General features: G+C 40.2%; 1 protein-coding gene across 20 annotated transcripts in view; it reads right to left on the bottom strand.

The window, feature by feature from the left end:
• The window catches only part of FOXP1 (forkhead box P1), a 513,657-nt gene that overhangs the window by 103,930 nt on the left and 386,078 nt on the right, over window positions 1-23,649 (bottom strand). For 17 of the 20 annotated variants that reach the window (XR_014165850.1, XM_081901936.1, XM_081901945.1 and 14 more), the window contains 2 exons: window positions 11,239-11,376; window positions 9,028-9,117 (listed from right to left, as the gene is read on the bottom strand). Coding sequence is in view for 19 of the 20 variants with exons in the window: in XM_081901936.1 (XP_081758062.1) it covers window positions 9,028-9,117; window positions 11,239-11,376 (228 nt within the window). In the remaining variant the exon portion in view is untranslated. Of the gene's footprint in view, window positions 1-9,027; window positions 9,118-11,238; window positions 11,377-23,082; window positions 23,223-23,649 lie in introns of those variants that run through there. The other 3 variants (XM_081901935.1, XM_081901938.1, XM_081901943.1) reach the window with 2 other exon arrangements.

The raw sequence follows: 23,649 nt of genomic DNA, 5'->3' as shown, positions 1-23,649 counted from the left end.
GATCATTCATGCAAAATCTGTATGGATTTTATCCTGACAAATAAATGCAATGATGCACATGTTAAAATAAAAATAAAGTCGGTGTGATTGACACCCTACTTCTTCCAGCTTTGTGCCAAACTGGCATGTATGTATGTCATGCGTGGCTTGGGAAGGTTATTCACTGCTAAAGCAGACTGCACAGGAATGTCTGGTGTTATGTTTAAATTGGACAGGATTCTTCTATGCTGGGGGTGGGGGGGGGGAATGCAACAATGGAATTGTATTCTTATATCTTTTTACAAGATACAGTTGGTAGCTCAAAACCTTGTTGACAGTTGGTGAAGTTCTTGTGAACTTTGGCGCTGAAAAGTCAAAGCGCAGAAAGCAGCATTACGCCAGCATATAATATACACTTAATTTTAATGAAAAATAACTCCACGCTATGCTCTATTTACTTATTAAAGAATTGTCTCAGCTATTAAGGCTCCAATTGGCTAATTTATTGCATTTTGCATAGTAGCTCTCTCTGTCATGCAATCAATCAATTCACAGTTCTCTCTCCTGTGTTATTCTACTTATTTTTTAAAAAAAATTCAATGCTTGGGGAGGAGGAGAATTATTCACCCTCAGAAGAAGACTAAGTTGCTATATTCCACTGGGATCTGAACCCTGAACCTCTGAGGTGTAAAAGAACATGTTGCTTTTTCACTGCTGCACCCAGAGAAGCTTTTAACTACTCTGTTTATCACTTCTGACATAAATAAATGAGAAAAAAATCAGACCTTTGAAGAAGAAAAACTTCATCTAATATTGTTAATTAGCCATGACAAACGATGAAATAACATTGTAAATCTTTCATAGAAACAGCCACTAGATTTTAATTACACACATTCATAATTTAGCAAACAACATCTTATTTGAATGCGTTTAATATGTACAGTACTCAAGGCTTCAGAGTCCTTAATTTTGTTTCACTTAAGGAAGCCTTTAGGTTCTGCTCATCTTGTATTTTATTTGCTTTGTTCTTCTAAAACCATAGAAAATGCCTTTGCAGTTTTGATAAATATCTTTTTATTTATTGTACAATGACACGAGGAAAACTTTGGTTCCGTAAAATATCAATGCATCGTGTCAATGTTTAGCTATTCCTTAAGCCAGCCAAAAAAAAAAAGTTAATGTAGATTTCCTCAGTAATTATCTGAGTGATAGAAAGATAATACAGCACACTAGAACAATAAATAGAAGGAAATTATCTAATATCCCTAACCTGTTAGGAATCATATCAAGGTGGAGGTCTGCAGAGCTTTTGTAGCTAACATTTGCAGAAAGAAAGTTAACCCTTGACAGAGAGAAACATATATAATCCATATGACAGCAGAACTGAGGGAGAGGGGGAAGGGGAAGGAAGGGTGTGTGTGAAAAAACGCATGGCATTTGGAATAACTGCATTTGCCTTTAAGAGGTCTATCTGTGCACTTTGATTTTAAAACATCTCCCCTTAAAAACAAGCCATTCGTATAGCTAGCTAAAAATTAGTTATAAGAAGCATTCAGAAAGTATTAAAAATGTGGGACAGTGATTTATTTCATTTTTTTATTTTTGCATCTGATTCATTTGAACCCCCCCCCCCTCCTTTATGTACCTAGCCGAAATGAATAGACATCACTCGAGAACCTAACTGTATTCCTAGGATTCCAAAGGAAAAATAAATGGACAGGAGCGAAGGTGAGTGGAGCTGGAAACCCTCCCTGCTCAACATATACATTAATTCAATTGGGAGAAGGGAAAATAAAATTGGATTGAGAACCAGGTCACAAGTACGTTGGTCAACCAGAGGGCTGACTGTCCCACAACACGTCGTCAAACCTAGACTAAGGGGGAAATGGCACAAATCTAGATTAATGGTGGAAACCACAAGCATGTAATGGCATAGAATCCTACAAGTACAGTCCTTGGTGGTAGATAACTGTATTATTTTATTATGTTTGCAGTCTCCATGTAAGGAGCGTACCACAGATCAACCCTGAGTTGAAGCTGACAATGCGAATAATCTGGCTGACTGGCTCAAAGGAAGCGGGATTGGGGGCACTTGAGCATAAGAACGGGCACACTTGAACATTTTCCACCACCCTTGAACATCTGCAGATCATTTAAAACAGGCACCCCCAAACTCGGCCCACCAGATGTTTTGGGACTACAACTCCCATCATCCCTAGCTAATAGGGCCAGTGGTCAGGGATGATGGAAATTGTAGATCCCAAAACATCTGGAGGGCTGAGTTTGGTGATGCCTGGTTTAAAGAAAGGCAGAATGAAGTTTCTGTGGACCATGGAGGAGCTGGGTGTGGAGAAAGGGAAATACAGTAATACCTCTGGATACGCAAACTCTGGTTGTGCATCGTTCAGGATGCGAACGCAGCAAACCCGGAAGTTTCGACACGCGGTCATGCGCAGAAGCGCTCTATGTGCCACGAGCATGCGCATGCACAGAAGTGGCACCTCCGGTTGCGAATTCCTCAAGATCTGACCGGAGCTCCGGAACAGATCCCGTGCGCAACCGGAGGTACCACTGTACCATCACCTTGCAGATTTCCCTGCTCCTCACAATCTACCGTATTTTTCCGTGTCTAAGATAAGGTTTCCCCCACCTAAAAAATAGTATCAAAAATTATGGGGCCATCTTCCCACATTTTCTTAAATCTGAGTCCCCCAAAATAGGGGGCATCGTATACATAGGGGCGTCTTATAGACAGGAAAATATGGTATGGTCTTGTCCTGACGTTTCTGCTAATAACCTAGAAACACCCCTTGCTTTCTTGATTTTTCTATACGGACCCAGGAATGGGGAACCTGTGGCCCTCTGGATGCTGTTCGACTACAACTCCCATCACCACTGATCACTGGCAGTGCTGGCTGAGGCTGATGGAACTTGGAAGTTCAAAGTTGTATGGAGTACCTTAGTTTGCCTTGCCCTGATATAGGCAGACCAAGCTACAGTGAAGTTGGATACATTCCGATGATGGTGAATTGCTTCCGATAACTATTTAAAGCATGCCACAGCAACTAGACTAACAGAGCCATTGAAACTCCCCATACAACACACTGTGGAGGTGGCCCTTCACTCAGCTCTGCTATAGAACATATGGGTAGCCCATTGGCAGTTATCCTGGCAGCAGAAAGCCCCAAATGGGGCATGTTGAGGGTGGGGAAGGGGCAAGGTTGAGCCAACCTGGGATCCACAAAAGGTCTCACTGCTGGCAGTTGAGTTCACTGGTGACAAGGAGTAGTCAAAATGATAGGAGCTATTTGCGTGTGTGTGCTGTTAGTTGCTAAGGCCCATTTATCTGGGAGCAAACCCTATTGAATTAAATGAGACTTCCTTCTGAATAGACATCAACAGGACTGCACTGTAAGTGGCTTATTTTGCGGGGATTTGGGAAATATTGCCTTCCACATACTTCATATTAGCAACCAATTTCAGGCCTATTACTCTACCCACTGAGAAAGTTAATTGATTTTCTGTCTGAAAAACCCAAATCTACAGCCAGAACAACAAACATGTAAATAAGCTGAAAAGTCGAGGGCATTTCAGTTTTAAACCAGCATGCCCCCAGATGATCCAACTGTTCCTGATTTTTCCTGAAGTTATTGGATTAATATAAATCACTAGGATAGTTAAACCAGTGTTTAATAATTTGTTCAGCACCTCAGATATTAATCCTTGTGAAAAATTCATACTGTAAAAAAGGATGATTTAGTATGAGAACACTCCCTGCTTTGGACATGTCAGGGACTTGCCACTTTATTGCAAGTTAATATTTTAAACCAGCTTTATTTATGTAAGTTGACTGATGCCTGTTCTGTTGTCTTCAGCGCTATCCTCCAGGAAAAGCTCATGAAAGCTATTTCTCCATTTAAAAAGCCAGGATAAAAAAGTATACAAGCCCATTGTCCAAGAAAGAACTTAAAAGCGATGCACGTTGCCAAACTGTGCTCCCCACCCAGTTACCAAACACAGGATACAAGGCAGCATGTTTACTTCTCACAATTGAATGCATACAAAAAAGGTCTCGGTGCAGTCCTGTTGTCAGGTCAGTAGTCAGTTGTTAAAATGCTGAAATATCCTGATAAAACTTGCATTTTTGATCCCCTCCCTAAAGCTGCTGTCAAAGGTCTGTTTTCCTTTCTTGGGTTACTCCCTACTGCCTAACATAAATTGTCATAACTACTGGAGGACAAACAGCCTTTTATCAAAACAATCTACTTAGCTCAACATGAATGCAAAAAAGAGAAGAAAAGAAAAAAAGGTGGTTGGGTGGGTAGGTGGCGGGCGGGCAGGGGATGTTTCCCACCTTTATTTAGAAACATTTCCATCATCATTTCCCCCAGGTCTATTTGATAGACTCAATGGGATGGTGCTTAATAAAATCAAAACACGAGAGAATAGGACCTGGGGAGTTAACAGGCTCGAGATCTGGCTGCAACAAATGGAAATGCTGCTATAAACGTGCTCTCCACCCTGCCGGAAAACTAATTCTTACTTGCAAACAACCAGAGACTTTAATTTTTTTTAAAACACACTACCATATAGAATGTACTGGTTACAGGTCATAGATCCCTTGCTTTCAGATCTGCTTGGATGGGACTGTGAGCTAACAACAAGGAAGAGTGCAGCATATTAACACAACTGAGCCAAATTTAAAAATGGTTAAGTCCATAACCAATTTCTCTCATGTGATTATTTAGTTTTGAACACATGCATTCACACTCATGCCATATGCATGGGCACAGACAGGCACATGGCTTACCATGTGCATATTAATTCCTCTTTCACTTAACTAGATGGCGGTGAAGCACTCCTCACTAAAACCATCTTGTTATTTTAAAAAAAGCACTTCCTCTCCCCCCCCCCCAGCAAACAGCAGCTAAAAGCAAGGGGTGTGTGCCCTTCGCTCTCCTTACATCAATCAATGTTGTAATACTAATTTTAAAATAGGAAGGAGATTTCTCTTATTGTAACTTTGGATACCACAATATCGGGTGTGTGACCATAGTAAATCAGTTGTGATAGATATTGAAATGTCATTACATTGTCCAACCCTTCATCCTGCCTTTTTAACACAGAAAGTATTTTTCCTTCTTCTCCAAGCCATCATCTTTGTGTCAGAGACGCTCTCCTGTCTGACAACAGCAATTTAGAAGAGTTAACTTTTATCGTTCATTCTGCTGTGTAACTTTCCCCTTCAAATTTCTTTATCTGCCCTCTGAGCTCATCTGAACTTTCATGTTCTCCCAGCATGCAGGCTTGCATTCAAAACTATGTCTAATAGACCAAATAAGAGGTTAATAAGAAGTGGCAACAGAAAGAAAAAAATACAATCCCTGGTAACTGATAAGAATGACAGTGGCAGCCCTTTATTGTTTGTCTTCAAATATAGAGTTAAAGATCTTTAAAAAACTAAAATTTGACGCCTTTGAAAAGAAAGAAGCACAAAATAACAACAGGGGGTTATTGCCTGGCAGCCACAGGGGAGAAGCTCCATAATTCTTATTCTCCCTTTTGAAGGTTGTTAGAAATCTGATTCAAAAAAGCAACAGCAGAAGGAGAAAGCCTCTTGAGGCTATAGCCATTTCCTGTGATCATGCATAATGTGCTTCAAAAGTGGGTTTTTACCAATTCTGTTGATCAATTGCACCTCCTTCATATTCCCTCTTTTTTTCCTTCTTTTTTTTTTTTTGCTGTGTTTACATCTGATGCGACTCAATGACAAGCACTGTCTGAGACTGTGAAACAGACCTGTCATGTTGATTTATGGGCGCATCAAACCACGACTTGTCCAAACTGAAGCTCGCAGTTCATTAATTAGAGAGTTGTGACTTTGAAGTCAGCTTTCAGACTGTGGTTTTTAACATTTGGCTTAATTTATATGCTCTTGAATGTGGATCTCTAAGGGAAAAACTGAAATTCCCTTCTTGTCTTTGAACTTCTTTTGACCGCACAATAATCATTTCTTTGTCCAGAGTGATGCCTGCATCCCAGAGTCATTAACGCGCATTGAACTGCCACTGATGAGTAAGCCCTACTGAATTAGAAAAACAGCCAGCAAAACAAAGCTGAGAGCATTCTGCACAGTGATATCTCACAATTACATGCCTTCCCTCCCTGTGCCATTTCCATTTTAATTACTGTTAGTCCTTTAGATTTACATTTTAGACATTTTTTAATCTGTTCCCTTTTTTATTATAGTGGCGCCCGTTAACGGGCTATAGTTAAGGTTCATGTCAGCGTTTCCCATTATAATACCCCCCCCCCCTTATTTTCATAACGCGACTGTAAAAATTCACACTTGACTTAAAACTTGGTTTTCCACAATAGGGGAGAGCAGTTTGATGGAGGCCAAGAAAGTGTGTGGACCAATCTGGTAATGTGTGCTTGCATAAATCACGACCACCATGCTGACACACAGCCAACTCAGGTGTGGGAGCATCATGTCATACGGCACAACATTGTAGGCATCCAACAGGCAGTCATGCAGCGGGCAGGGGGTGGGATGCCTCAATACCAACAGTTTCCACAACCCACCATGTATTTTCTAGGTGGTACTTTATGGTCTTGAAGGAACACAAACCAAGGCAAAATTTATAAAATACAGCAGAATTTGCAAAGTTGCAAATTGTGAAAGGCATATGGCAGCATCAATTCGACTATCAGTAACAACTGATGTAGAAGGGAAGAGTACCCCACTGTATCCCACAAGTTTCACAATTTCATAAATGTACCAACAATTCAATTTTTCAGCCACCATTTTCAATCATAGATTTTGCTCATGTAATGTTAACTATATTTTTTGGTCCATGCTGTGCATGGTATAATCCTCAACAGTCTTTATCAGGTGTGTGTGTGTATGTGAGAGAGAGAGATAAGTTTATTTTAACCAGGGTACTTTAGAGGGTAAACCTATTCCTCCCAGACCCAGGTTTCACCTCCATTAGCAAGCTACCCCAAAGCACAGCTAGCGAGCTTCCTAAATCTGTAACTTCAGGGAACCGTTCCATGTCATCAGCTCCTTTGTCAAAGAACTTTTGCCTGGTTTGTCATGGGACCTATGTGCAGATGATTATGGAGCAGGATCTAGAGTGTTCACAAATGAAACTGGCTTATATTACTGTTTCTCACATCATCCAAACAGTCCATAAGAAGGACATGAGGGCCTCTGTTGTTGCCAGTAACTGGTACTCAGAGGCATGTTGCATCCTAGATCACATACAGAACAGTAATCTGTGGGTGCACAGCTAGAGTGTGGTGCTGATAAAGCCAAGGTTGCAGGTTCAATCCCCATAAGAGACAGCTGCATATTCCTGCATTGCAGGGGGTCGGACTAGATCAGGCTTCCTCAACCTTGGCCCTCCAGATGTTTCTGGCCTACAACTCCCATGATACCTAGCTAGCAGGACCAGTGGTTAGGGATGATGGGAATTGTCATCTCAAAACATCTGGAGGGCCGAGGTTGAGGAAGCCTGGACTAGATGATCCTCAGGGTCCCTCCCCACTCTATGATTCTAGGTACAGGCTGTCTTTCAGAAGCTTGACCTTCATTACTCATCTTCTCACTGCGGAGCACCTGATGAACTTCAGAAGTGCCACAAAATACCCTGAAACATGGTTTGACAATCACAGTTTTATAGCCAAGCACAGCTGTTATGTTAAGGGGTAGAAGATAATGCATGCAACATCAGAGACTAGTTAGAAGTGCTTAAATCCTAGTGAGTGAATGGGGCTTCAGAGCTTTGTGCTTCCATCTCCCATTATTTAAATGAGTCTTAAGACTGCTTCACACCAGATGTTTTTTTCCCTACCCTGGAATTTGCTTTGGACGTTCTGAACAAGGAAGGAAGGGGATAGAAAGAGTGGCAGTTCCTCTTCCTCCGCTTGTTTAAGAGAATCCTTCCAAGCAAGTCCACAAAATTTACCAGCCTGAAAAATAGATATATTAGCCTGAATGGAGCTGCCAGAAAAGACACAAAGTGCTCCACCACTCCTGCAGCCGTGGGTTGCATTTCTATGCACTCGCCTGCATGAAATCCCTTGTCACTTTGGGCTTGCAAGGCTAGTGTTTAAATACAGGGCTGGTTTACAATATCCAAAGCTGAGTCCTGACATCTGACCCTGTGGGGACAGATATGCCATCTTTGTATCTGGGCATATTCTTTGTATCTTTGTATTCAAGAGTTCTGGTCAGGTGTGGTGAGGGCAAGCCCATGAACTTGCGCACAACTTTTTCAAGCCAACTTTAAAAATCCTCAAAGCTACCCAGAGATTGGTCCCCAGTTCAGGAAAAGAAAAATGTCATGTGTGACACATCCCCTCAGGATACCCCGTTCTATCTGGGTTGCAACCAATGGCCTCAATCCAAACAAAGTGTGATGCACTAATCAGGGCAGCTCACACGTAGCGTAGTAAAAGAAGCTGGAATCCATCAATCAACTGTTTGGCAGCAAAGGGGAGACTGAATCCAGCCTCCAGCTCCTTCTTCTGAATAGCAAGATTTCAGCTTTGTTTACCAGTCTACATGTGCACCGTGTTAGCTGCTGGACTGGGGAAATATAAGCACAGAACCACTTTATGCATATTAATTCTCCATTCATCTAGAGAGATGTACGTCTGGAGGCTGGGTCAGGGCAAATGTGTACACAACCTCAAAGACTCCAGCTAATACAGTACTAGAGATTTTCATTGTGCTACGTTTTGGAAACACAAGTTGTTAGTGCAATCTTTCAAGTAGTAACTTCCAGAAACGTTTCCTTCTTCTGAAAAAATTACAGCTATAATGTGCTGTTATAACATACCGTAGGAAGAAAATGGGAGGACCAAATTAAAGCAGCAGCAGCAGAGAGAATACAGGTTCTTACATCTAACCCTAAAAGCTGGGACCCGGTGCATTCAGCTCAACTTCACAACCATTCACAAGATAAATGATGGTTCTAAAGTTGTTATACTTTCTTTTGGGATCTGTGGTTTGCAAGGGAAAATGGGCTTTAGTTGTACCTCTTTAGGCTGTTTTCCGGCATGTTGTTGCTGTAAAAGTTGTAGCTGCAACTGTTCCTGTTGTTTCTTATAAAATTCTTGAAGCTGCTGCTACAAAGGAAAAGGGAGAGAGAGAGAGAGAGAGAGAGAGAGAGAGAGAGAGAGAGAGAGAGAGAGAGAGAGAGAAACAGAGAGAAACAGAGAGGGAGGGGGAGAGAAAGAGACTGTTAAGTAAAACAAAGTAGGAGAGCCAATTCAGGATCCCCTTTTGGTGTAACACACAAACTGCGATTTGAAAAATAGCATCCTTTTATCTGTAACAGTCTGACCTTTAGTTTGAAACTCGACAATAAATTCAGTGCACACTGACTATTCTTGGCATTATCGTTTGAAAAGTAATCTCCAAAATGAACTGATGAAAAACATACCATTTTCTACACAAACTAATTAAAATAAGGCAAGGAATGACCTTTGGTTGGAACAACAAAGCCAAAATGCCCTTGCTGGGAGAGCCTGGTGAATCTTTATTTAGAAGCAATACATGCTTTCTAAATCATCATTGCATTGTACTGTACTAAGCGTTGTTTGGTACAGGCACAGGCTCCCTGCTTCCACCCACCTTGCCCAATCTCCCAGATAGATAGCTTTTTTGAAAGTTCCATTCAATGAATGAGTGAGAGAGAGAGAGAGTGAATGACTAAGGCACAGTGCACAAGGTCAACTTGCAATGGACTTTGGCATTGCTGCACCATTAATGAATTAACCCTGCATAGCTCACTGAGATATGTAAACCCTCAAAGTCATTTTTGCATTTCCGCTAACCCACAGAGAGAGAACGATATTAATTCATGGCATACATCAAAAGTCTAACATGCGTTTCCATGACATGCAAGGGTTTGTACACACTTTCACTGTTGCCTTATTAAATGATGTGCCTAGACGTAATTGTTTTGTTTACCACCACATACGTGAAAGCCAATGCGTGAGCCACGGCTAGATGTACCCCAATAACGGGAGATATGACCACCAATATAGTAAAAGCGGACAGGCGGCAATTGCACTGAGGTTATAAAAAAATTATCCCAGGGTAAAATCTATTAAATCTTAAAAGTTCCTGCATTGCAGGGGGTTGGACTAGATGACCCTCATGGTCCCTTCCAACTCCACAATTCTCTGATTCTTTGAGTCGGTTAGGCTGACACACCAAATAGGCTTTGCAGAGGAGTGGAGTTTTGAACCCAGGTCTCCCATAACTGCATTCTATTCTCTTAACAACTGGCTCCCTAAATGCACCACCTGCTCGTTGTTTTTCCAGTGTGCTTCCTTATATGCTCTGTAAGCTGGGGGGGGGGAGCACTTTGACCTCTTGTTTATTCAAACTAGTTATGGCACAGGTTCTTTTTGGTAGATGTAGGTGAAAAGCAACCATTATAATATATTTGAAAACTTGGAAAAATCTGGTGAAAAATCTACATCCCATTCTGAAAGCATTTCTGATATTCCCTTGAAGAAGGGCTTTGGGAGATTGTGGAATCTTTGGTCCCCAGTATTGCATTTTTGAGAATGCAGTGAAGAGATGGATATATGCTCAGTCACCATCTAAAGCTGCAACTATTATGTAGCACATATGTGGCAAAGTATGAAGAGAGTTACAACTGGTATAGGGGCTACAACAGATGTATTGTCCTTATAAGAACGTGTGTGTGTGTGTGTGTGTGTGTGTGTGTGTGTAGATTCAGGTAGGTAGCTGTGTTGGTCTGACACAGTCGAAATATATAGTCATACTTAGTGTTGCATTAGGTTCATGTTGCATCTTTTCGGCAAGTGTCTACTTCTGGGTTTTGCTGTGTGCGCAGAAGTGTTCTGCACGCTTTGCACATGCGCAGAAGCGCTCTATCGCGCTCCGTGCTTGCGCAGAAGCGCCGCTCTAGTTGTGGACTTTTCGGGGTGCGAACGGCACTCCGGAACAGATCTTGTCTGCAACTAGAGGTACCACTGTATAAAAAAAATTGTCCAGTAGCACCTTAGAGACCAACTAATTTTGTTCTTGCATAAGCTTGTGTGTGTGTGTGTGTGTGTGTGTGTGTGTGTAGTCTATGCCTGCCTGTCTACCCAATTCACATAGGATGCTGTGGAGGAACAAATCATTACTTCAAAATCAGCTCAAAGAGACTAGTCCTTCAATAGCAGTGTTGGTGAGCTGAACAGCTGCAAAGGAAACAAACTGTTTACCTGCTGAAGCATGAGTGCCTGCTGCTGCTGGAGCAGGACCTGAAGTTGCTGCGGAGTTAGCACTTGCTGCTGGAGGATCTGCTGCATTTGCTGAGGAGTGATAACTTGAGGTGTCATCATAGCCACTGACACAGGAACCTAAAGAATTAGGAAAGTGTAAACAAACAAGCAACTCAATTATGTTGTTCATCATGGTTGTGGTTGTTGTTTTTCAAGATAATAAGCACTTCTCTTTTCACTACAAATATTCCAGATCATTCCTCTGGTTCACTTAAATGACCCATCTTTTACTTCCCAACACCTTGGTTATAATTTAATCCTGACTTGTTTAGTTCACAGAAATAATAATAAAAAAGCATTAACTAATTACACCTTCTAGGTATGTTTCTCTGCCCCCCCCCCACCCAATGCGTTATTTTGCAATGGAATAATTTCCGAGAAAACTGAACCATTCATTTGTGTACCTTCTAGAGGCAGCCATCAATTCTAACAAATTTTTGCATTAATTAATAAGTAAGACCCTTCAAAAGCAACCACTGGGGAGCCTGAACTTAATGATTTGAAGCAAATGAACGCCATCTCGGCAATATCGAAAACCGCACCTTGTTCCCAAGCAATTTTAGCAGTGGAGTTCCTACAGTGATGTCTCTACCATTCCATATTCACCCAGCATACAGATGGCTTCAATTCTTTCGTATTATGTGAGATACCATTAAAAGCCGCTTTCCATGACATTTCAGTGACAAACAGCTACAGTGATGAACTTGATAGCATTTCATATTTGCAACTGTTAACACGTTTCTGCACGGGCATCTTTGCAAGGAACCTGTACACTGTATCTGAAAGGATGATGTCTTGTTCAGATAAAACACTGACATTAAAATGACAGGCTGTCTTGGCCAAGGTTACACAAATTGTATTCAAGCGGATACCTAATGACAATGCTTTGAATTCTGCAAGCTTTCTAGAATGTAATTTAGCTATTCAAAATAATCACTGCACTTGTGTTTAATTTGCAGACTACATGAGAACCATTTTGTCAGTTCCGGTAATGCAACAAGACTATTTCGCTAGAAATCTCACCAGAAAAAAGAGAGAGCGAGCAAGCAAGAGAGAGAAAGATGGGGGGAAGATACAGAACTCACATGACTTTGAATAGTAATATTTAAGCACCTTACTTTTCTTTAGTTTCAGCTGAAACACATGACAGCAGAAAACTAAAAGCGGTAAAGGATATAGTTTGTTAAAAAGGATCTGCTGTCATCTCATGTATTACAATAAAAGGTAATAACATGTTTTGAACATTTTTATGCACCACGCTTTAAAAAATCAGTAGACAATAGCTGATCCGGAGATAAAAGGATTTTAAAAAAAATATTTCAGGGGAGTAGTAAGCAAGAAAGAGACGCAGTATTAATTTTATGTAACATAATGTCTTAATATGCAGTTTATCTTGACTTTTTCACATGATTTGTCCTGTCATTTGCATAGCAAATTCTCATTCCTAATTTCACAGTCATTATGCACTGATGTCCTGATTTCTCAGCACCACTAATTTTGATGAACTAAAAATGGTTCCTGAAGGTCAGATTCATGTATAGTGAACACCCTCCGATGTTGTTGTGTAGGTTTACACAAGTGTCAGAGACGGTTCTTGTTTGCAAGAGCCAAAAGAAACTTACACACCTTTTGACACTTCTATTAACGTTAACACTGGAAATCCACACCACAGCAGCATTACCATTCTGAATTTGCACTGTGCTGCATGTCAGGATAACCCAAAGCAATTGAGAACCCAGTTCAAGAAATACAGCTCCCTCGTAGCACTGATATGGCTAAAAGATCTGAACAAGCATAGCGTAATAAGAGTTACTTGAATTTATCTGTGAAGCAAGCCTTAGTGAATACTAGACCAACAGTTGGGTCCTTCTGCTCTACAGCCTTCTCAATTGTTATCTACGCCGGCTTGCAGATAAACCTACAAAATTTACTAACTTGCAGAAGTGTTTACTAGCCTGTGGAAGGCTGGGAGGAAGAGCTCTAACCCTCCTGCAACAGCTCACTGCATTCCATGATGCACATCAAAGAGCATTTTTCCCCACCTCTAGCAGCTGGTTTGGTTTCGATGCTGAGCACAGAGGAGCTCTATTCTGCCAGCCTGCTCACTTGCCTGCATGGAATCCCTTGTCGTCTACGGCGACCAGGCTAGTGCCTTAATACAAGAGTGTGCCTTCCCATGAGTTCACGTGTGGCACTGCCTTACAGAAGTATAGCTGGAACTTATATTGGCTACAGCATAATTCCCTGGGAAGTTAATTCCAGACTCCCACAGGCACAGCCCTCTCACGGAAGGGTAAACACCAGTAGCAAATCCTGAAAGGCAAACACTAGTTTACCCTTGGGATCCCTTCTAACTCTACAGTTCTATGAAAAATGCAGTATCAGCGTGGAAGAATCGTATGTAATTTTGCCCCAAGGCAGTAAAACAATGCTGTACTGTGATAATACCTATAAGCCATGATCTGCCTTCATCAAATCGTAGAACTGTGGGTCCCTTCCAATATGTAGGAATCTTCCAATATTTCCTATAATGCAGGAATCTTTTGCCCAACATGGAACTTGAACCCACAACCCTGAGATTTAGAGTATCAAGCTATACTGAGAGCTGGTGGAACATAGGGGCTAAAAAACTAAACTGTGAACAATGAAAGCCCCAATTTGTATTTCATGCCTGCCATGAACTGGAATGCGGCTGGACACCATCAGGTACCTGTTGGGAGCTGCACATACAGCCCCCAGAGCCTCCTGGCCCTCCTTATCCACCATAGAGCGGGCCTTGCCAGGCAGCGGAGTAAAGCAGTTCACATCAGGTGGCACCATGATCAGGTGGATAGACGAACATAGGAACTGGCCCAAGTTTGGGGGAGGGATGGGGAGAGGAAGGCTGCCATTTGGGTTTGGGTTCAGGCAGCTAGAAATTGGCACTCCTCCTTCTTTCCTATCTCCATCTCTTTTTGGGCAGCGGTGCAGAAGGACAAGGGAAGATAACAGGAAGGAGGTGCCTATATTGATAGTCACAAGGAGGCGGTCCCACTTTTGGAGGAAGGGTGTTGGGAGTATTTGGCCCAAGGGTACCTCGAAATCTGGAGACTGGACACTGTCCTTAACTCTAGCCTTCCTCTACTCTCTCCCGGGAAACCTTTTTCTTCAATAGCTGTTTTTAGCCAAAACCACATTTTTTACCTTCAACAATTTCTTCTACTGAATGCCAAACATGGATCAACATTTATTATACAGAATTAACCGGGAAAGCTTCCACCCAAATCTTGCTTCAAGAACTCGAGACAGTAGCATAGGTAAAGTTTTAAATAAGTGTGTTCAAATGGAGCAGAAACTATTGTGGTGTGTGTGGGCAACAGCCAAAGATTTATGGATAGCTATTCAGCTTCTCAACTTCGAATGTCCTGTCCAACTTCTTCATGTAACTAGTCCCTAGTAATACTAGGCTTTAAAGGGCTGCTGCAGCAGGGATAGGCTATTATAGCCCACACTTTATTACCCATTACTACCGAGGTCATTAGCAGCAAGAGTGATTGTACCGGTCTTAACCTATTGATCATTGTAACTACTATCATTTAATCCTGTGTTGAATGTCTGGAAAGCTGCTAAAGGCACACAAGAGAGAGTGCTCTAGCACTGAAAAATATAGTCAAAGCTTGGAAATTACACTTTGATTCATAAAAACTAGCCAGTGGTTTAAATCAATAGTATTTAAAACAGTCATGTAAGTTCTTAACTACAGTCTCTAATATTTATTGGTCCCTGTTTGAGTGTATTCCGTCAAAACTGTACTTATTTTAGAGACTATGCAGTATACCACACATTACATCAGAGTGAAATAAGAAACCTCTGTCTGCTCTTGATGTTAACGTGACAGGACTTCAGTCCCGGGTGGCTGAAATTTGAAGATACCTTTTGCAAATGGCAAATGCTTAGAAAACATCCTAATTTAAATAAGGCCCACTTTAAAAGAAAGGAAGAATGAGATCTCATCACTTGAAAACACTGCTGAAAGGCACCGATCCACAAGCTATTTACTGATCAAACATTTCTTTACTATGAGTACTCCGGAATAAACTAATTGTGATGTACATTAAACTGAGTGTGTTTTATGCCTTTTATCTATCATAAAATGCACTTTCACAGCCAAATGAGTGCAATAGATTTAGCTTACTTCTTCAGGGAGGTGGAAATATAAATAGGAGCTAAGACACAGCCAAGTGGATGTTCGGATTGCAACCATGTACACATTTACTTGGGAGAAAGTGTCAATGGAACTTACTTCAAATAAATCTTACACCATTAGTGTGCTAGCTTTGCCCCAGAAAACCGCCCTCAATTCATTGCCCTATTTAATGACTTTGGTTTATTTAGCAAACTACATGCAACCCTGTTGACAGATACTCACAGGGTGTGGTTAGGTACCCAGCTGCATTTAGAGTTGGCAGTGAATGAAAAATACAGCTGCTGCTCGGCTATTATAATTCTACTAGTATAGACCTGCTGACATTCTAATACCATCAACAGCAAATATGCCTTTAAATAAACCAGTTGGATCCAGGTTTATTTTCCCAATCCATGCCTGCATCTTTCTTGAGATTTCCATCCACTATATTTGCCCACTTCACTTCCCCCCTGAAAATATTCCATTACTGTAGCCTTAAATTTAGCCCAAGTTCATCTTCAGGATAACAATTGTAAGACTACAAGTGATGTGGCACTTTCCCACTGACAAATGTAAATGAACCATCATCTAAAATTTCACCTCTTCAATTAGACTGAATGCTAAAGGGTTTTTTGCCAGTTCAAATTTCCATAAACACAAACACATCAATTACCATTTTATTTTTCTTCAATTTAAAGAACAAATCATCATCACTCCCTGACTTTAAAAAGAAAATATTTTTCAAGTTTCATGATTTATCCTAAATAAATTCAGAAATGTGTTTCAAATGGCATCTTGATTTCTTGACTGAATGAGAATTGATTTTCGTGAAATGTGTGTAAAATAAGCAACTGTGTGTAACCAATAAAAGAAAAATTCAACTGTACCAACTTTGCAAGGGCAGTGTTTACAGAATTAAGGTTACCCTCTACTAATACATATGGCAGGTTTGTAATTATTACAATCAATGTGAACGAAGCATTCAAAATGATGCTCAAAACGTTTTGTTGCAGTACTGTGTAGGTTTTCACTAATTCACAATACCTGTATCTCACCCAGGATAGAACATTTCTGACACAATATTTCAGGTCTTCGAAACAAAAACAATTAAAAAGAAAAAAGAAACTTGAGAGTGCTGGAACCAGTCATGTGGAAACCATGATTCTGTTTCACTATGCAAAAGAGAATTTCACTTTTAAGACTTCCCTGTTTTCGCCCATAACACTGTACAGAACATTACGACAGGTACTGTTTATTATATTAATGTAAAACCAGCTAAGTAGTCAGTCATTAGCATAACTGTTCTTTCCTCAACAATACAACCTCCTATTAAAAAGGGGGAGAGAAAAGAGGAGAGAGAGAAAGACGCTCTTTACAATTCAATTAGCATTTTATTTTTTATCATTTTGTTTATTGCATTTCACCAAGAGTAGGAGTTTGACCAGACATACACAATTGAGCATAATAGATTCGCCTGACTTGGTAAATAATTTCGGGCTTCCCACCACGTTAACCCTTCTTTACCAACTGCAAGACAGACAGAAAGGAAGAAAGAAACATGAAGATTTAGTATTTGTTTAAAATATGAAACCTTGGTGCAACCTGATCCTACCTGCCAATTCTCATGCATACCAAGCCCCCTACTAATTGCCGAAGCTATAATACATACTCATTTAATTTGCATACAAATATAAAGTTTGCATAAATTAAGTATCTTCTACTTTAACAGGAGTGCTACAGTGGAATCTATCAAGCAAAGCTACCCTTAGTTTAGGCAGGTGGGGGGGGGGGGAGAAGGAGTAGCGGAAGGAAAAGGACCATTAAACATTTGCTATTTCTCAAACCTAACCTGCTTAATAAGGACATACTACACATTAGTAAAACTAATTGTGTGTGTGCACACAAATGCACAAATTGCTCTGTTTCTTTTCAGTTTAGCTTTTAAAGAAAAACCCCAATGAGATCAATATTGATTTATAAATTCTTAAGCCTATCTACATACAGTCAAGAAGATACAACACCTTGCCTGTTATTTTCTAAAACATTTGTACACTGTGGCATTTTAATAATACAAGGCTGAGAACGTCGTTACAGAGAAATTTAAGCACATATTATTTTTTTCTGGAGCAGGTATTGGAAAGTGCAAAATCAGCACCACCAGAATCATTTGCAGCACTAGCCTGTGGCTTTGCTTTCTGCTGCTTCTCTTTTAAGAGTTAAAAATGTAGTTCTGTCTTTTCTTCTGGGTTTGGGGAGTGGATGGGTTGGGGGAAGGGGGTATACGTGCAATGTGTACCGACTAATGTAATATTAATAAGCAATTAAAATATCGCAAACTTACTGAACCAGTTTACTCTTAATCAGACACAAAGAAAGCAGTCAGATCATGACAAGATATATTCAGATTCTTGTTCTGCTAAACACTCATCTAGAGGGTGTCACTTTATTCAGAACTGCAGCCTTTACAATACTTGTAAAAGTTTATTTGCTTAAGTGTGCTGTATTTCACACCTATCACAGGTGCCCTCATTTGTGCATCAGAATCTAATTTACACTGGCTGTGCTGATCTGTAATGAGAAAACATCAGATGCTCCTTTTACAATCTAATGAAGACACATTCCAACCAGCAAGCTCTCTGCATGTTAAAGGTCAAAACACTTTTTTTAAAAGATGCTTCGCAAAATGAAAGCAAACGGGGAAAACCCTAGAAGAAATCCTTCACATAAAGGGTGTGACAATTAAGAGTAATTGTGCAAAATAAAAAGGCTACCTTTCCTAAAAACGTGTGAAAAATTAAGCTGCCACTACTGATACAGGTTATATTGAGGGGGGGATCAAAATTTAATGTATTCTCCCCTGTGTCATCTTGTTTTGTCAAGACATCAAATAGAATTGGAAAGTACAAAATAACAAGCCCTTGAGAAATCACAGAAGCCGACCTTTTTGATGTTGTTGGTTTACCTTGTTCTCAGTTATTTGAACAATGATGTTTTAGATTTAAGGGCAAGATAGAGAGCTTAAAAATTAGAACATGCTATCAGCTATTGTTGTTTGGATGTCCTTAAGTTTTTCCTTTAGAAAAGGTAATATAATATCTTACCAAACCACTGAAAGGATCTCCACCTCAAAAACCTGCGCAGAATAATTAGCAATAATGGATGCTTGTTCAATGTTCATTCAAATTTCTCCCTCACCCCATCAAACACAATACGGACAAGAGAGGAAACTGCACTGGAAAGGTTAACAAAAACAGGCTACAGTACTTCATATAACTACTTGATTTCTTTATATATATAAAAAAAAAACCAGACACATCAGGCAGCTTTACAGATAATGAGTACGTTACCCCCCCTCCCATCCTTCCTCTGCTCCTCAACTCTTGAAAATAAATAAACCTAGGGCCAAAAAGGGGGGAGGGGGGACACCTTATAAAAATAAAGGGCATTTCAAATGAATCCTGAGTTTCACAGCAAAGCTAATTTCCAGCAACACAGCCCTGCTTTCAGTAAAACAAACAAACTGCTTACAGCCGGCCAAGCTTCTCACCAAACACTATCAAGTTGAGACTGCGGGTGTCAGAACTTTCCCACACGCAGGTGTGGATGGGGGCGGGCGGGCTGGGATCCCACTCTATCTTTTTAATTTCCCAAGCACAGTGGTGGGGGGGTGTGAGAGAACAGATCACAATGCTTACCTATCAAGTAATAAACATTTCCTAGAAGAAAAACTGAGGTTTCTCTGTCAGCTAAAAAAACAGCTGTTGACATTGTGCCTCTCTTCCTCTGCCTCTTCACTCTATAAACTTTTAAGTTCAGCAAGACTTTCTTACCTCTGAACCGGACTAAGAGTTCGCAAGCATCTTCCCCAAAGTATCAGCCTGCTGCACTGTAAACAGCTACCCATTTATACTTCCAGCGCATTAAAAAGAAACAGGAATATAATGGGAAGAAACATGGGATTTTCCCTATGTCTTTCTAGGTAGCAACAACTCCCAACAGCAGACTGCTCAAGAAGGTAAGCGAATTATTACATTAACATATTTGCTCTGTGTCTGTAACATACCAATTTTGTCTGCAATATATGATCAATAGCCTTCACTGTCAACATAGACACACACGTTATTTATTTTATTTGTGAACATACCTGAGGAAGCACAGTTGTGTATATGACCATCTGCAATAATAACAATAAAACAAAACCTAGCCACTTTTCAGCAATTGTCTATTAAAACTGAATAATGGTGATGCTACCCATTTCTATAAGGCTGCTTAATAATTTTCAGGAAGCCCTGAATTTCATTGAGGAACAGAGACAACGTACATAGGTGTGATGGAGTACTAATTTAACTGTCCTGGCACAGATCATCTAAAATTTCCCTCTTAAGATGTTCCCATTTTGAAAAACTGCAGGCAGAGTTCGCATCATGCTATCAGGCAGACAACTGTGTGAAAAGCTATAGAAAGTTATGATCTCATGTCAGTTTCATTGCATCACTCCGATGCTATTGGGCATGGCATCTCCTAATTCTCCTTATATTACAGGGTGTGTGTGTGAGAGAGAGAGGGGGGGGAGGAGGGGAGGAGGACTGGGATTAAAAAGCAATGTGTATTTTAAAAAATAACCCAAACTAACAAATGGCGAACAAAACCTCAGAGAGAGAGAATAACTCCCTATCATAAGCTTTCTGATGATTTATGGTTTACTAACTCAGCAAGGTTACGCAACACTGCATGCCTTTTTAGATGCATTATTTGAGCCAGTTGAGATTTAATTAAGATCATAGCCTCCAAAATCCCTGTCAAATGAAAAATTCACAGAAGACAATGCACTATATATCCTCATGCAGATAGTCTCCTCTCCACGACTCTGGAATAACATAAGTTAATCCTTGTTTCTATGGTGGCAGACAAAAGTTGACTAATTTTGTTTTCTTTTGACGCTTGTGTTGTTTTCTGGTTTGTGTCATGAGATCATTCCTTAGTAATGGGGCAGAAGGGGGTGGGGGCAGTGGGAGTGAAAGAATGAGAGGGCAGTGGGAATTTGCAGAAATGTGTCCCAATACAGCAGGAGATATATCTTGACTTTCTCGCAGCTCTGCTGTGATGTCATCATGTTTTCACTTAATTAACCCCTGATGGTTCAGGCAGCATTTTATGGTACAAGTCCATTTCTGACAGTGTGCTGGCAATGGGCATATATATATATATATATATAGCAATTAACTATGTTGGATTGGCAAATAAAAATCAACAAGAAAAATATCTGAATGGTTAAATCAGCCAGCAGCCGTTATTTCATTATTTATTTACTAAAAGCATTCATAGCACCCATTCCTTCACTGGAAGGTCTCAGGGATGGAAATAAACAACCAACAAAATGAAGTTAACTATATAAACTAATGCAATAGGGCAAAACAAAAGACAGTAAAAAAGAAAGAAAAAGAAATCCACAATAAAATCGCAGATCCGTAAAAGCCAGTGCCAATCTCCTAATTTCAAACTTTCTAACCTGGGGCCCCCTTCCCCAAGGCATGTCTCAATTTTATATGCTGAGAAGCACACCATGCTAAATGAGCTTCAAACCCCCTGATTAAAAGCATCACTTTTTTTTTCACTGGGATGCGTTTTTATCCCTAATAAGGTTTATCTGTGCAACGAATGCAGGCCTGGAATTTTTAAAGTGTTATTTTTAAATGGAGGCTCACAGGCAAAGCGTTTACCTCTTGCAGGCATATATTTCTATTTGCATTATCTTAATATCTTTTTGCTTATCTCAGGGTTTAAAAATGACAGGTGCTAGCAGTCTTTTGTTTGACAGGCCCCTACACAAATAACTGTCTTGCCTGAAAGGGCTAATGCACTACTAATGAACAATAAATCAGCTTTGATTATAAAGTGTCAGGCCAATCAGTTTTCAGTTCAGCTCTATCGCATCCTAGGCCAAATCAGCTATACTGTTTGGACAGGGTTTGTTTTCAGATTTACATCCTTATCAATACAATTTTGGAGAGGACCGGGAAGGCAGTATGATTATTTAAAGCTGCCTAAAACAGAATGTTTATCTGTTTCTTGAAGGGAAGCTACAGTAGTAGAAGAGCAGCATTGCTTCAAGAACAAATATCCCACATTGCTACAAGGATAAAAATATATCACAAAGCGCTCATACGTTTAAGCCACCCATCTATACATTTATCTGCTCAGTGTATATATATATATATATATATTTTCTGTTCAATCTGAACTCAAAGTGGGCAAGAAACGTAAGTGTATTTACATTAAATCTACTTAGAACCTGATCGTGAATAGCCCATATCACTAATCCTGCTGAAGCTGTTACATAAGCTTACAAGGCACTTATGTGCATGCATTTATGTTTGTATCTTGCTATCTAAACAGTTTTTTTTTAGATGTTTCAAAGATTTAGACCCACTATATATATATATATATATATATGAGACATTTCCATGTTTCCTACAAATACAGCAATTCATGCCACTTTAATAATTACACATCAACAGCCCTTTAACTTTTCTCCAGAAACAAATCTTCATTTAGAAAAAGAATATTTCCTGCTCATGAAGCTTGCCTTCACTATTTTTTTTTAAATGCAGCATCTTCAGAACACTGCTATCTATTTCTAAAACAGCGCTTTACATTTAAATCCACACTTTCTGCAAACTTTCCACAAACAAATGCCTATTTGACCTATTCAGCTCCTCTCCCCTCTCAACTATGTCAGGTATGAAAGAGTTAATCTCAAAGAGGAAGCATGTATGTGCACTTTGCTCTAAACTAACCACCCACTTCCTAACAGTTCCCTCCTCCCTACTACCACCACCCCTTAGAAAAATAATCTCATTTTGCAGAAAAATTCAGTACTGCAGGACTGACACTTAGCTTAGTTACAGTGAGATCCAGTTACACTTATTTCTTCAGAACACATTAATACCAGTCGGTGTAAAAAAAACAACACCTTCCCATACTTAATTTCACGTGGCAAATTGACTGGCAAGTAAAATCAAACACAACTGTGTCTGGCACAGCATTTTACAGATCTGTAGTTTTACCCCTTCCCTTTCTTTTTCCTTTTCCCAAAATACTATGAAGACATCCAAGCCACAAATATTGCAAAGAATTTTGTAAAAGTAAAAGCAGAAGACAGCAACAGAGAAACAATAATATTTCTGTAGATTCTCTTAAAACATCTTCAGCAAACTGTCCACAATCACACAGTATTCTCTGAAATCTAACTCCTCACGAAGCTTTGCACTTGCTACAAGAGAGCAGTACAGTAGTAAATAACAGAGCATGCATTGCTTTCACTTCCCCTTCAAAAAATGTTCCCAAACTTCTGGATATGGAGAAAAGCAGGCCTGCACACTGTCTCTTTCTCTCTCCCACCCCCACCCCAAAAAAGTCTGTTTTCTTAAAGCACCTCCATAAAACTCTTGATCAAGAAGTTGGCAAACGAGATTTCAAGTTTAAAAAAGAAAACGAAAGAGAGGGAGGGAGAGATAGGAAAACAGCCCTTGCAAAACTGAAGACCATTATTATAACTGTGCATAAAGTAAGGTTTTTCTCTTAAGAAGAAAATCGTAAAATCAATCATATTGACAAACCTGACAAACTCCATTTAGCTGCCACCACCACAAACAGAGTGCTGGGCCATGAAGCTTCTATTAAAGCCTTGTTGTACAGTCTCTAGCTTCCTCAGGTTACAGACAGATTGCACGCACAAGGGTGCTCCTGGGCTGACAAGATGCAAAACTACCCAATCAGCCACGCCCTTCTCCACCAATCACAACCAGCCTCTAAACATAATCAGTTCAAACACCCCTACACAATGGGCCTCCTCTCTCTCTCTCTCTCTCTCTCTCTCTCTCTCTCTCTCTCTCTCTCTCTCTCTCTCTCTCTCTCTCTTTTCTGACAGCAGGTGAAATAATGCTTTTGTGAAATAACGCTTTTGTCTCCAACGCAACTACAGTTAATTGCTGTTAACCCTTTGACCCGACTGTGTTTGTATCTGCGCGCTAAAAAGCAGGGCAAAGAGCACACACTTACTCTTAATCAAAAGACCTCTTCCGAACTATTTCTTTTCCCCCCCTCCACACACACACACACACAACATCCGAAGACAATCCCCCACCTCACCTTCCCAAAACAAAAAAAACAAACCAACAACCCCG

The sequence above is a fragment of the Podarcis melisellensis genome (genome assembly GCF_964234715.1).
Source record: "Podarcis melisellensis genome assembly, chromosome: 2".
Taxonomy (NCBI): domain Eukaryota; kingdom Metazoa; phylum Chordata; class Lepidosauria; order Squamata; family Lacertidae; genus Podarcis; species Podarcis melisellensis.
Note: the sequence above shows the minus strand (reverse complement) of the source record. Positions and strands in the feature narration are given on the sequence as shown.